The 14478-nt window shown below is 36.4% G+C and overlaps 1 protein-coding gene across 1 annotated transcript; it reads left to right on the top strand.

The window, feature by feature from the left end:
- Positions 1-528: 528 nt before the first annotated feature.
- Positions 529-7543, top strand: col10a1a (collagen, type X, alpha 1a). Its single transcript, XM_007233650.3, has 3 exons — positions 529-638; positions 1152-1293; positions 5114-7543. Exons 2-3 carry the CDS (start codon positions 1167-1169, stop codon positions 6955-6957), a joined length of 1971 nt encoding a protein of 656 aa, XP_007233712.3. The 5' UTR covers positions 529-638; positions 1152-1166; the 3' UTR covers positions 6958-7543.
- Positions 7544-14478: the final 6935 nt, after the last annotated feature.

Here is a 14478-nt window from a genome sequence, read left to right as displayed (position 1 = left end):
ATTTTATACTTTATTATATACTATATACATGTCAATAACGTACTATACTATATACATATCTATAAAAGCTGTTGTTATAAGTTACAATGACATTTTTAATTGAATTCATTACTAAAACACTATTTACCCATGTTCTAAATATTTTATATACTATATACATGTTTATAACTTACATACAGGACAAAAACAGCTCATTTGTGATGATATTGTAAAAAAGTCATCCCTAAAAATCTATTTTACCTGCTTATAACTTGTTTTAAGTGCTGTTGTTATAAGTTGTGATGATTTTTTTTAACTGAATTCATCAGTAAAACACTGTGTTTAACTCACTCAAGGAAAACTTAGTGAAATCTAATCACGGGTCTGAATGCTGAAAAGCAAACAGGCATCCTGAAGCGACACGCCAAGGCTGGGCAGATCAGCCTCCTAATTACAGTGGAGCTGAGCGAGCGGGGGGAGGATCCAGCAGTGTGGTAGGTGCTTTTTTAATGATGCGAGGGCCAGATAGAGTATAAATACCCTCATCAGAGAGCCAGACAGCAGCAGCAGAGGCTCAAACGTGCTCCTACCTTCAGGATATACAGCCGGGGGAGCCGCTGGCACTGACTTCCTTATTTATTTGGACTCTAAGTATGCTGGTATGTGTCCTGCATGTCTCTCACTCTCTCTATTTCTCTTTTTTCTCTTTTTATTTCTTATTTGCTCTATCTATTTCTCTATTTCTTAGTTGCTCTGTTTTGGGTAAAGCTTAAAACAGGCCTAATTGGGTTCAAAACTTTAAGAGAGAGACAGCACTGTGTGGCAGGTGCAGAGTATTGTGCTGTTTAGATGAATATATCTACTGAATATATATTTTTATTACTTTTCTTATATGTTAATGTTAATGTAGCTGGTTTTAGAGGGTTTAAATCTATATGACATTGTGTACCGAGCATGTTTAGAGCATGCAAAGTGATAATGAAAGGTTTTTTATCCAATTTCTGGTACGATAAATGTCTAAAAAATAATTTTAAACGACTTTTGAATGATTTTCTCTTATTTCTAGCTTGGTTTTTCACTTTTTCCACACAGAGAAACACATAAGCTTTATATATATATACACTATATTTTATATACTGCATCCTCTCTAATCATTTTATTCTCCTCCACAGATATAATCTCAGAAAATGGACCTACGAGTAGCGAGCATCCTGTTCCTCCTGGTGGCCCTGGTTGCTGCCCACGGCGAGAGATACGTTGTGAAGAAACTGGTGAAGGCACCTCAGTACCAGCCATACTCAGTCAAGAGCCATGGTGAGTCAGTGTGATCTCAGCTTTCCATTTCTAAGGGAAATAAAGTTAATTTAAGGTTAATTCAGAGCTTTTCTCCTTTAAAAAATGAGTAAAATAACAAAAAACTAGAAGATCTGAGTCATAAAGTGAAGTTTCTGACCAGTGCAGGAGTTTAGAATGGGACATGCATCAATTCAAGCTGCTGCAAGTGCATTGCTGTGATTGGCTGAGGCGCTGCACTGATTCCACCAATGGTGTTAAGCTTCCTGCCTCTGCATTTAAATAAGAGCACAAGTGTCTTTCTGTAATTCAGAGTTCATAGCAATAATATATTTCACTTTCAGATAAGAAGAAGAAGAAGCAGCAATACTAGTATAGTATGTATAATATGTAATGTATTATGGGTTTTTTATATACAAATATGTTTTAAATATATTTCTCCATTAGTTAGTTCTTAAACACAGAACTGCTAAATAAAACTAGTATAAAACTCCATGTTTCTAAAACCAAATCCAACTTTTTGCAGTTGAAGTAACATGTAGCAATTTATGTAGCAATTTTATTTGAACTATACTCTTTGTATACATTGTTTTATATACATATATATTTTTTAATATGTTATATATTTTACATATAGATAGTTTTAAGACTCTCTATGTTAAATACTTCACCATTAGTTAGTTCTTAAACATGAAATGCTTACAAATGTATTTTTCTATTATTCAATGTTTCTAAAACCAAATCCAACTTTTAGCAGTTAAAGGAAAGTGTAGCAATGCATCTATTTTAATAAGCTTATTTGCATTTTTTGAAATATTTTTCAATATGTGTTATATATTTCACCTTTAATTAGTTCTAAGACTTTAGTTCTCTATTCCTCAGATGCATGTTTACACAGAATCAAATGTGTATTTCACACAATATATTCAGATATATTTATGTATATATTAGAATAATCTTGATTCAGAAATGCTTCTTTACTAAAACAGAACATTCTGAATATCCTCAAACAAGGAAAACTATTAAACTGTTAAAAGATTCATTCATTTCTTCCTAATGATTTGCTTAAGCATTAAATAATCAACAAATGTGAATTATATTACAATATTAAAAATTACATTTATATTTTAGAATATTTTGACAACTTCCATTTAAATAATACATTTATATAACACATTTATCTATGAAAATCTATGTTTAGAGCCAAAACTGGCTAAGTAACATGGCTTATGGCTTATAGATCATATATATATTTATTTATTTTTTTTTTTAAATGCGTTCTTTTTCTTAAATATGTTCTTAATGATTTGTATGCCTAAATTAAAGGTCAAAGTTATGATATTAAGTATTCTTTTTACATTTTGTAGACCCAACATGTCTGTAATGCTGCAAAAGCCTTAGAAGTTATTTAGAGTTATTTAACATAGTAAGATACACATATAAGGAATTTATGTGGGTGCACATATATGTGCAATATTAAATGTATTAAAATAAAGATATTAAGATATAAAATTAAAATAAGTTCTAGACAAATACAAACAGACTGAAAATCTCATAAACTCAATTTTCCCTTTGCTATAAGAGCTATAGCTAATCCTAATAGGATGCATTCTCTTCTACACAACACCAGGCCTTTAGAAAAGTACCAAACAAAGTCAGAAACGTGATTGGTTTGGGTGTGTCACAGTGAAAACCAGGCACAGCTGTTTTAGTCAGAATGACCCGGGGGCTGATGGAGTTTACACACCAGCGAGTGTGACCACATCAAGCCTCCCATAAAACAAGGGCCCTCAATTTCATCCTCGGCTGCCGTAAATAGTTTAATACGTTTGACTTTCTTAGAGAAACCTGCAATATCTGACAGAGGGATATACAAGACATATATACAAGACAGAGTTATTGCAAATATGGGAGAAAATCCATTGCAGAGTGTTTAGTAAGCTTACACATAGCATGACTGCGCTGGAATATCATTTTTCATATGTTTTTTTCTTAGGCTTATTTTAATTTTACAGACTATTTGTTCAGCTAGGTTCCTTTTATTAGCTGTGGTTAAATATGTCATCATTTTAAATGAAAAATATCTTAAGAAAAACAGATTTCACACTGTTTTACAGTAGTTTTATAGTAGTTTTAAAGCCTGTCAGGATCATTTGTTTAAAACAGTGTTTCATTTAACCCTTTATGACACAGGAAAATAACACCCAGCACTGATTTACGATTAATTTTATTTTATTAGCTGTATAAAAACACTGTTTTATTGAGTAAACTAAAAACTAAACGTGATTTTTTTTTAAATATTACAATACTTAAAGAGATGTAGAGGTGTAATATCATGCCATAAATTATTAAATTAAGCTTTATTTATGTAGAACCTTAGCAAAAAATATAATAAAATGTCAGTGTTTGCTTTCAAAAAGAATATCAGAGGTATGAAATAGCTTAAAATAACAATAAAATACAATTTGAGCCATTCCAATGAAAAAACACATATCAACCTTTTCTCTCCAAATAAACATAAAACATGCTTATTTGGACTTTTCTTAGATATTTAACCTTTCATGGCACTGATTTAAATTGATTTTAGGAAGTAAAATAATAACTGCCACCACTGTTTTTATGATTATTTCCAACAAAATATTAGCATTAGCTGCATAAAAAAAACTGTTTTATTGAGTAAACTAAAAACTAAACATGATATTTTGAGATATTACAATAAATAAAGAGATGTAGGAGTGTAAATAATCAGTGATAAAAAAGTGTTTGTTTTTTTATCTGAGGGCAACACCATGCCATTAAGGGGTTAAATGATGTTTTATTTATGTAGGACTTTAATTAAAACTAAAACATGCACTAATTTAGACTTTTAGATGGTTCTTAACTCATAAAAGCATTTAAAACAAAGGAGAAATGGTTCATATATGGTTACTCAATGGAAAATCTCAATTATCACAAATAAGTCTGGAACAATATATCATACAGAAATAAAACAGGTATTGTGTCAGGCCTACAGGCATATACATCTTCTTCTGAAGCAACTTCCTTAGTTTTAAAGCTAAGCATGCAGCGAGGTTGAGTACCTCAGTGTGCATTCGCCTTCCCTTAGCATCCATGCTAATGCACTGGTTAGCATGTTGCATAGCAACAGTGAGGAGAGGAAACCTGCTTTTTAACCTCTTATACTGAATAGATAGACATCATCAGGCCACATTTGGGGCTTGAGCCTGAATCCCATTGACATTTAAAGCATCCAACCAGTGATTGTAGGGGGTGAGTTCTTGAAATGGGGCTTAAAACAATCAAATCCAAGCAGTGAAGTTTGTAAAAATGGTGCATGATGGTTCTACCCAACTGGGAACCGAAGTTTGGTCAATGGGTTCCATGTTGGCCCACATATGGATGCCTACCAGGGTCAGAATTGGGCCCTATTAGAGTTGATGGGTGATGGGACCTGGAGCCCAGACCCAGACATTATGCCTATATGGGATAGGTGGTTTTCATTGGGACCACCCAGTTGGGTTTCCCAAATGGCCCCATCATTACAAACCACCTCAATTTAAAATTTAGACCCAATTTGTAGTGTAAAACCAAGATGGAGCCCATGTTTACCCATCTTGGTCCAATCACTGACATCCATATGTAGGGCCAACATGGACTAACCTGTGGTCAAAAGTCTTAGGGTACTAGAGGGGCTACCCATATATAACTTTTATGATTGATTTTAGTTAATCCATTCAGTTTTGCTGTTCTAAAAAGTCTACTTCTAGGTCTTGACTGGGCATCTCAAATCAATGGTCAATTAAAAAAAACTGCCACTGATATCCCTCTCATTTTCTTCCAGTTGTTTCAGTAGCAGGAGAGCCAGGTGCTCCAGGTGAGCCCGGCCCCGAAGGACCCCCTGGACCTCCCGGACCCCAAGGAGAGACTGGTGAAGGAATCCCTGGACCTCAGGGACCACCCGGACCTCCCGGACCTGCTGGCTATTCTGCACCTGGTAAACCAGGCACTCCAGGTGGACCCGGCAAACCAGGCGCAACAGGTTATCCTGGAGCTAAAGGAGACCCTGGTGCACCTGGTCCTCAGGGAGCAAGGGGCGCACCTGGACCTTCCGGCAGCCCCGGGCCTGCTGGCATTTCTGCAGCTGGCAAACCTGGAGCAGCTGGGTTGCCTGGAGCAATGGGACCAAGAGGAGAGCAAGGTCTTAAGGGACACCCAGGTCTGCCTGGAATCCCTGGGCAGAAAGGAGAGAGGGGTGTTGGCTTTCAGGGACCTCAGGGTGAGACCGGCGCAACTGGACCTGCTGGACCTGCAGGGGCACCTGGCCAGCCTGGAGTTGGTAAACCAGGTAAACCTGGATACCCAGGTGAGCCAGGTAAGTCAGGTGCACCTGGTCAGGATGGTACACCAGGTGCTGTAGGACCACAAGGACCAAAAGGTCAGACTGGAGCACCCGGAATTGGAGTTTCAGGCAAGCCAGGTGAAAACGGTGCTCCAGGTATTCCTGGTCCTACCGGCCCCAAAGGTCCCCAGGGAGCAACTGGAGCACCTGGTGCTCCCGGTGTCCCAGGTTATGGCAAGCCAGGTGCAAATGGTCTGAAGGGTGATACAGGACCAGCAGGTAGCCCCGGTACAACAGGTCAGAAAGGTGAGCCAGGTGCTAGGGGAGCCACCGGATATACAGGTGCCACTGGTTCTCAGGGTCCAGCTGGTCCTCAGGGTCCTAGAGGTTTCCCAGGTGAGAGGGGAGCTCAGGGTGATAAGGGAGACACAGGTTCAGCTGGGCCTCAGGGCATTAAGGGACACAAGGGAGAGCAGGGTCCACAAGGTATTGAGGGAAAACAGGGTTACCCAGGTGCACAAGGCCCACAAGGCCCAAGGGGAGCTACTGGTGCCACAGGAAGCAAGGGAGATACTGGTGCCACTGGTGCTCAGGGGGCTCCAGGTATTCCTGGACCTGCTGGACACAAGGGTCTTACAGGACACACTGGCCCAGCTGGTGAGACAGGACCTGCAGGTGCTCCAGGTGCAAGAGGTCCTACTGGACCTTCTGGCCCAGCTGGTGCCACAGGTGCTAAAGGTCATCCTGGTCTTCCTGGGCCTCCTGGCCCCGCAGGTCTTGCTGCTAAAGGAATTCCCGGACCTCAGGGTCCACCTGGACTTCCTGGGTCTGATGGTGCTCCCGGTGTAAATGGACCACCTGGTCCTCCTGGCCCACCTGGTCCCCCTGGCGAGGTTGTCTTTGAGAAATCTGGTGTCCCCGCTGAAATTGTAATGCCTTACGTCAAGACCCCAATGTCTGCATTTACCGTCGCAACTGTGACCCCATATCCTCCATCTGGTAGCCCCATTAAGTTCGAACAGGTGGTTTACAATGCTGAGCACCACTATGACCCCGAGACAGGTCTCTTTACCTGCCAGGTTCCAGGAATCTATTACTTCTCCTACAGCATGCATGTGAACGGAGCCAATGCTTTGGTGGCACTGTACAAGAACAGTGACCCCATCATGTTCACCTATGATGAGTACAACAAGGGATTCCTGGACCAGATGTCTGGCAGTGCTGTCCTTCAGCTTAACGAGCAGGACACAGTTTACGTTCAGATCCCCGATGATGAGGCTAATGGTGTCTTTGCTGCCGACAACGTCCACTGCTCCTTCAGTGGCTTCCTGATCGCCTCAACGTGATAGGGTAGTAGAACCATTCCTTAACTCCTAAACCCTCTTTCTGTTTCCAAAGCGAGAATAACGACCTGCTCGTCTAGAGAGGTTGTTCTTCGGTTTTGAGAAATAGGGGCATCTCAACTTGAAAATACACCAAGCAGTGGGTGCTAGTAAAAGAAGGAACTAATTTATGCAACAGGTTATCAGGGACAGACAGACAGTTATGAACAAAAGTCATGAGCAGTTATCTTTATTTACTTTCGGGGGTGGAGGAAGCATGTGAAGTTTAATTTTATTATTTCATGTCCTGACAATCACTTTTTTGTCTGTTTGTTTTGTTTTTCCTTTTTCTTTCGATCACAGAGGGTGATTTCATTTCTATGTATTTTTTTTACTTGTTATTGTCAACTTTATTTCTTTATTGATAACACACAAAAAGAATGTTTTTGTTTTCCAGACATCCTTGCATCTGACTTGAATATTGTGAAATGGTCAAATTGATCATAAAGTAACACTCAAAGACGTACAAAACACTTTTTCTACGCATTAAAAAAAACTGTGCATTGTAAACCGTATTGACTACAATAAACTATGTGTTAAAGAACTCAAATGCTTGTTTTGATGGTCTTTTGGCTTGTTTTAATGAGTGACAACAAATGCTAAATGCTAAAGCACATACACTGATCGGCCAAAGCATTAGGACCTGGTGTCTTGTGGTATGTGGAACCAAGACCAATATTAGCATTAGACGTCCTGGAAGGTGTGAGATTGGGCCTCTAGAATTAGAATTAATATGCATTTGGTGCCCATAATGGTTACCATTTATTGAAACAATAATGGCAAATGCATTTCAGGAACACCCAACAAGACCTGCTTGATGTTTTGGAGATATTCTCATCCAGTTGTCAAGCCAGTACAATGTTCACTTGCTGCTTAATATACTACATATAAACACATTGACAGGTGCTACCATACACGTACATTCACTTGAAGTGGTATTAATAGTATGGCTATGTTAACCAATGTTAACTAAAATAATTTTTCCAGAATTACTTGCAATAAAATCTCTTTACACTGACTTCGATTGAAAGCTATAGGCATGTATGCCTTCTTCTGTAAAGAAACTCAAAATCTCAATGGCTGCCTCTTTAGGAAAGAACAAAGAAGCTCTGCATAATGTTAAACCTCTAGTAAAACCTTATAAATTGGTGGAATCTTTATACTATGGGAAACCTTTAAAAGGGTCACACTCAAAATTCCTCTTCAATACCTTGTTCTTTAGGAACCCAAAAGAAGTTGGCCTATGTCCTATGAACCCTTTGTGGCAGAAACTTTAGTTAAATAAGTCTTTACAACTTGTCCTCTTTGAGGATGTTTTCAAATTCAGACAATTGGTCAAGTTTATATGCTTGAGAGTCCCTTGGTTGTTCTCTCAGCGAGTACAAACCAACATTTTTGAGCGAAATTTAGAACTGCCACTGAAATCTGAAGTGCAAAGTTGTTGGAAATACCAAAAAAAAAAACTAAAGCCATAAACACAACTACAGAACAATTTGTTTGTGTTGGTTTAAACCAAAGCGAACACCTCCCGTCTCAACCGTGCAGTGCATGTAAACAGTACAAAAAGCCAAGGAAAGGTTGGGAGGGAGTATCCCTCGGTGAGCGTATCCATTATGTCCCACCACCCTTAAAAAATGCTATTGGTTATGTGGGGAGACAAGTCAAACAGAAGCCACTGGGTGGGGTTTAGACTTTAGTCAAGCGACTGGCAGCCACAAGCCACAGGCAGCTGTAGACCCTGCCATCATCTGAGGAGCTTGTGGTTGGTCTTTGGAGTTAAAAGGCTGGATGTGAGTGGAGGTACAGGCTGGAGCTGTTTCTATCTTAGAACAGTAAAGGGTTCCCATCCTTATTGGAGAAAAACACGAGCACCAGCAGAGGTGGAAGCCACAAGCTTGAGGCGACCATCCAAGAAGCATATGCAGTCAGTGCACAGACCAGGAACAGGAATATTGGGTGAAAACACACCCTTTCTGCGGCCGCTAGATTAGTGGTGGGGTTAATCCGGGAGTGTAGAAACGGCGTGGTTTAAAATAGGGTTTAACTACTGTGGTGCACTAAAAACACCCCAGTGGTGTCTGTTATCATCCCATTTATACTTAGAAAGCCAAGGGTTTTCATGGGTTTTGGAAAGGAAACGTCGTCCAGCGTGTTGAGAGCAATATACCCGTCACTTTGAATTATGGCTGGAACTCATGTTTCTTGGGCATTTTAAAGTCCAAATATAAGCCCGAATAACGAAGTGTACAGGAAGCTGGAAGGTCTCTGAATGTTCCTCGGTTGTAAAATGTTGAAAATTAGCTGCTAGTCGCATGTCAGACTGTCTAGAAAAACAAAATCAAGACACTACTTTTTTCTCTTTTTTTGGGGCTGCCATTGACTATAGAGAATAGCCTACAGCATTTAAACAACAGGGATGGTCTTTATTTTATGCTGTTCTATAAAATATGATATCTATTATATTATAGACATCATTTCATGTAGACCCTGACTAGGAAAGGACTTAAGCCTTGCTTGAAGAGCCTTAAGACGTTGATCATATATTTACTAGGGTTTAAAAACTAATGAGAAGGTAAAGGACCTTATGAACATGGCTTGCGACTCATGCTGGGTTAACTAATGCTGCAACAACGATGCTAATGCCAGAATAACATGCTAACATGCATACTAGAGTTCCGATTCTTTGTCCAAGCACAAATCGATGCCCAACTCAAAATTGTGCCGGATCGACTGAGATTTCTCACTAATTTTCTCAGGTCATGTTGGGTCAGGCACAAGAAAATGGTCTGCTTAAAGTGCGCTTTAGTGTAGTTTTTTGTCCAGTGTTATTAAGATGTCCACAATATGTGCATCAATATGCAAATTATTACATTTCCAATATACTTCAAGTGTATTAAAAATGATGTTTAAAAACACACATACAGCTCTGGAAAAAGCTCTGGAGATCACTTAAAAATTACGAGTTTCTTTGATTTTACCAAATTGTAGACCTCTGAAATATAATCAAGAGGAAGATGGATGATCACAAGCCATCAAACCAAACTGAACTGCTATTTTTTTTTTTTTTTGTACCAGGAGTGAGTAGCATAAAGTTATCCAAAAGCAGTGTGTAAGACTGGTGGAGGAGAACATGATGCCAAGATGCATGACAACTGTGATTAAAAACGGGGTTATTCCACCAAATATTGATTTCTGAACTCTTAAAACTTTATGAATATGAACTTGTTCTCTTTGTATTATTTGCATCTGCATCTTTTTAGTTATTTCAGCCATTTCTCATTTTCTGCAAATAAATGCTCTAAATGACAATATTTTTATTTGGAATTTGGGAGAATGTTAATTTTACTCAAACACATACTTATAAATAGCAAATTCAGAGAAACTGATTCAGAAACTAATGTGGTATCTTTATGTTTTCTATAGCTGTACATAAATCTACTAACGTTTGTAGAAGATATACGAAAAAAGCACTCAAAAGCATAACCTATTGCTTTTCTATTGTATTTAAATATAGCTTAACTACTACTGAAACATAAGTTACTTACGTTGCCACAAGTTGTTTCAAAATAGTGTTTTAGTATGTATTTAACTATGTATTAATTTGCTAATGCTAAAAGTATACTTTTAAAATATGTAGGTACTTGAATACACTTTTCTTTTACAAGGCTAGTGCTAGCTATCTTAGCTAAACTTAAAGTCAAACACAGATATAACAATATTTCAGCATTATTAATGGATACTTTTGTGTAGTTTGTATTTTATAATAGAGTATCTAACCAAAACACAACTGTTTAACAATGAGTAGCAGCATTTATGCTGTATTTGTGACATATTTACACATTATATTGAGTCATATTTAGTTAGCCAGTTAGCTAGCAACAGAAATTACCTCAGAACCACAGTTAAAGTCTCCCAGCTGCGCGCGCTGCTAGAGCTCGGCTGTGGGTGCGTCCGTTTCACTACATGTTCCCTTTTCCCTACACCCTATGTAGTGAACACTGTAGGTAACAACAACTTTTACACATAAACTGTACTTTATATTTGATAAATATCCAAGTGGAACAGATTAACAGACTATAAGACTTACATTTATACATTTACTGCATTAGTTTGTGTAAAAATCAAAGTTTGGAATTTAAATGCTTAAGTGGGCACACCTCAAAGCTTTACTGACATCTAGAGGTGCCCACGTGTTAATGTGGTTCAATGTTATCTATAATTTTAAAGTCAATTTTTACACTCATTATTAAGTCGTTTTCAAACCCCTAGAATGTTTTGTTAACTTTTATATTAAACTTGTCAAGTTCTTTATTTACAAACAAAAATTCTGCCTCTAAACCAAAGCTTAAATCACTTCTCAAATACAAATTATTGGATAGTAATAATTCTCCAAACAAAGAAAATTCAAATATTCTTTCTTATGATTTATTTATGTATTTATTTATTCAAATTATTATTTATTGTATTTTATTTCATTTAATTTCTTTGTCTGGAAAATCATGATGTACACTTCAAGTATTATGACGTACACACAAGTATTATGAGAACAGCTATTATAGTTCTGTAAGTGGTATGCTTGTATAATGTCTACATAATAAAACAATGATATGTTTTGAATTTGCATGTAACTCCAAAAGGTACATTTCAATGAAATGTCCTTATTATAATATATTAATTGGGGAAAGTGTGGTAATTATTTATAAATATTGTATCTAAAATAAAGCAAAAGAAGTCTGTTAACTAAATACTGTGATGTGAGCAAAATTAAGTTTTTAAATGTCAAAATACAGCCTGTTGCTGAATTAAGTTTTTATTGGTGGTCTCATATTAATTTTAACTATTATTTTGACCTAAAAAAAAATTAAATAATATATATATATATATAGCTTGTTAAATTAATAAATAAATTGTTTGTTTGTTCATAAATAAGTGTTGAAATTTAGTAAATTTTATTTTTTGTACATATTTAGTTATTACACAATACATATTTTTAAAGTATAATGCATTGAACGCTTTATAATATGATGACACACTTCCATAGTTATAAACTGTTTGCAGTTTATTTCATAATAGAATTTAAATTTTTTAATAATACATTTTAGCATTTAGCCTTTACTACTGAAACATTTAACAATGAAAAACAGAATTATATATTATATATATATATATATATATATATATATATATTTAATACGAAATCATTGATTTTGATGTTAAGTGATTATTTTAAGGATATGTTATTGAGATACACTCATTATGTTGATAGGTGAAGCTGGTAACAGACTGTAAACTGTTTTAGAGCTGCTACTGCTGCAGTGATCCAGTGTCTCTAAAGCTCAGTTTGATTTGCAGATTTACTGAAAGCCACATGGTGGCGCTGTCGTGCAGATATTAACCTGATGAGTAAAACAAAGACACTGATTTAATGCTGACTGTAAACACATTACAGAGCACTTTACCCACACAGGGATTAAGTCTAGTCCCGGAATATATTTTACTATTTAGATTTTGATTAGAAATTACTTTTTAAACCTACAGTATCAATTAAAGTTTAGACACACCTTAAATTCATAGTTTTTAAATTATTTTAACATGTTCTGCATTGTAGATTAATACTAAACTCATCCAAACTTTGAAGAAAAAACATGAAATTATTAAGTAAACTAAAAAAAAGTGTTAAACCAGAATATGTTTTGTATGTATTATATTTTAACTTATCTTTGATAACAGGTTTGCACATCTCTGCATTTTCAGATTTATGATTTATGAAGTAGAGTCACCTGGAATTCAGGCTTTCAGTTAACAGCTGTGCTGAACTCATCAAGAGTTAATATCTTGAATTTCTTGTCTCTTAATAAAGTGTTTGAGAGCATCAGTTAAAGTAAAGTAGTGAAGAGGTAGAGTTACAGGTATACAGTGAATAGTGAATATGAGTAATGTTCGAATCCAGATTATGAGAAGCAAGAAAGTTTACAAAGAAGAATTTCAAGAGTTTTGAAAGTAACCTCAGGTGCAGTCACCACAAAGACCATCAAAATCATTATAATGAAGAAACTGGCACTCATCAGGACCGCCCCAGGAAAGGATAAGAGCAAGAGTTTCCTCTGTTGTACAGGATAAGTTTATCAGAATTACCAGCCTCAGAAAGCACAAGTTAACAAACAGCTCCCCAGATAAGATAATCTAAATACTTCTTCACAGAGTATTTTAGTTTGTTTAACAGTAATTTAAAGTTTCTACATGATTCTTATGTGTTCCTTCATAGTCTGAATCACTTTACTATTCATTTACTATGTAGGGAAAAATTACAAAAATAAAAAGATTGCATGAGAAAGTGTGTCCAAACTTTTGAATGGTACAGTGTATACATGGCTATCTGCACTACTGTCTCAATTAGTAATTCTTCTGTTCTCTGTATTTCTAGGCCTCATTTAATAATAAATTAGTCTCCACTACAGCACGTTACTGTAAATATACAATTCTGCTTTACAGGTTTACAGGTGTGTATCTATCTATTACTGTAAAATGTCAGTGACTGTTCACTGTCAATTAGACATAATTTTCCAGGAAAACACGGCACTGACTTTAGACTTGATAATAAAACACAGTGGATCAACACCAGCAGATGACAGACGTGTCTCTCCAAACCATCACTGATCATCAGTAAATTTTAGATTTCATTTAAAGGAAATTAAGGGAGCAGAGTCTGGAGGAAGAGTGGAGAGACACACAGTCCAAACTGCTCGAGGTCTAGTGTGAAGTTTCCACCAATCATTGATGGTTTGGAGAGACATGTCATCTGCTGGTGTTGATCCACTGTGTTTTATTATCAAGTCTAAAGTCAGTGCAGTTTTGTTTTCCCACAAAATTTTACAGCACTTCATGCTTCCCTCTGCTACTGACAACTTTTATTCTGTGTTCCAGCGTTTTGAGTCAAATAGATATTTATATATATATATATATATATATATTAAAATGACGATATCATTTGTCGCAATAATTTCTGAGATGATTGTGACAGCCTGTTGTGACAGGCCTTATTAATTATGCACAATTTACTATTTAACGTTTGAACCCCTTTTTCCATTATTTGGAGAAACTATCCAAATAATTGCTATTCAAATTCCATCAAAACCTTTTATTTGGATGAATACCTTAAAAAACTGTGGTTTTCTCCCTCCTTTTTTGAAGTATGACTGCTGCCAATTGTGAACTTTATGAGTTTCTTTTTTGTAAGTTTTTTTTTTCTACTGTTTGCTGCTTTTTGTCTCTCTTTTTCATTTCAGAATTTGCATATGATTGCCAAAACCCCAAAAAACAGATTGTTTATTTTTTTTTTTTTTTATTCAGTCAGGTACACTCAACCTGGACTTAATTTAATTAAGCAATTAAATATTCCAAATGTATTTAAAAAATGCAGATTAAGCTCCAAAACTCTCCACAGCCCTGTTTAATTGAAACATTAATAATAAAAACAACAGCTGC

This window comes from Astyanax mexicanus, chromosome 14, assembly GCF_023375975.1.
Source record: "Astyanax mexicanus isolate ESR-SI-001 chromosome 14, AstMex3_surface, whole genome shotgun sequence".
Taxonomy (NCBI): Eukaryota; Metazoa; Chordata; class Actinopteri; order Characiformes; family Acestrorhamphidae; genus Astyanax; species Astyanax mexicanus.
Note: the sequence above shows the minus strand (reverse complement) of the source record. Positions and strands in the feature narration are given on the sequence as shown.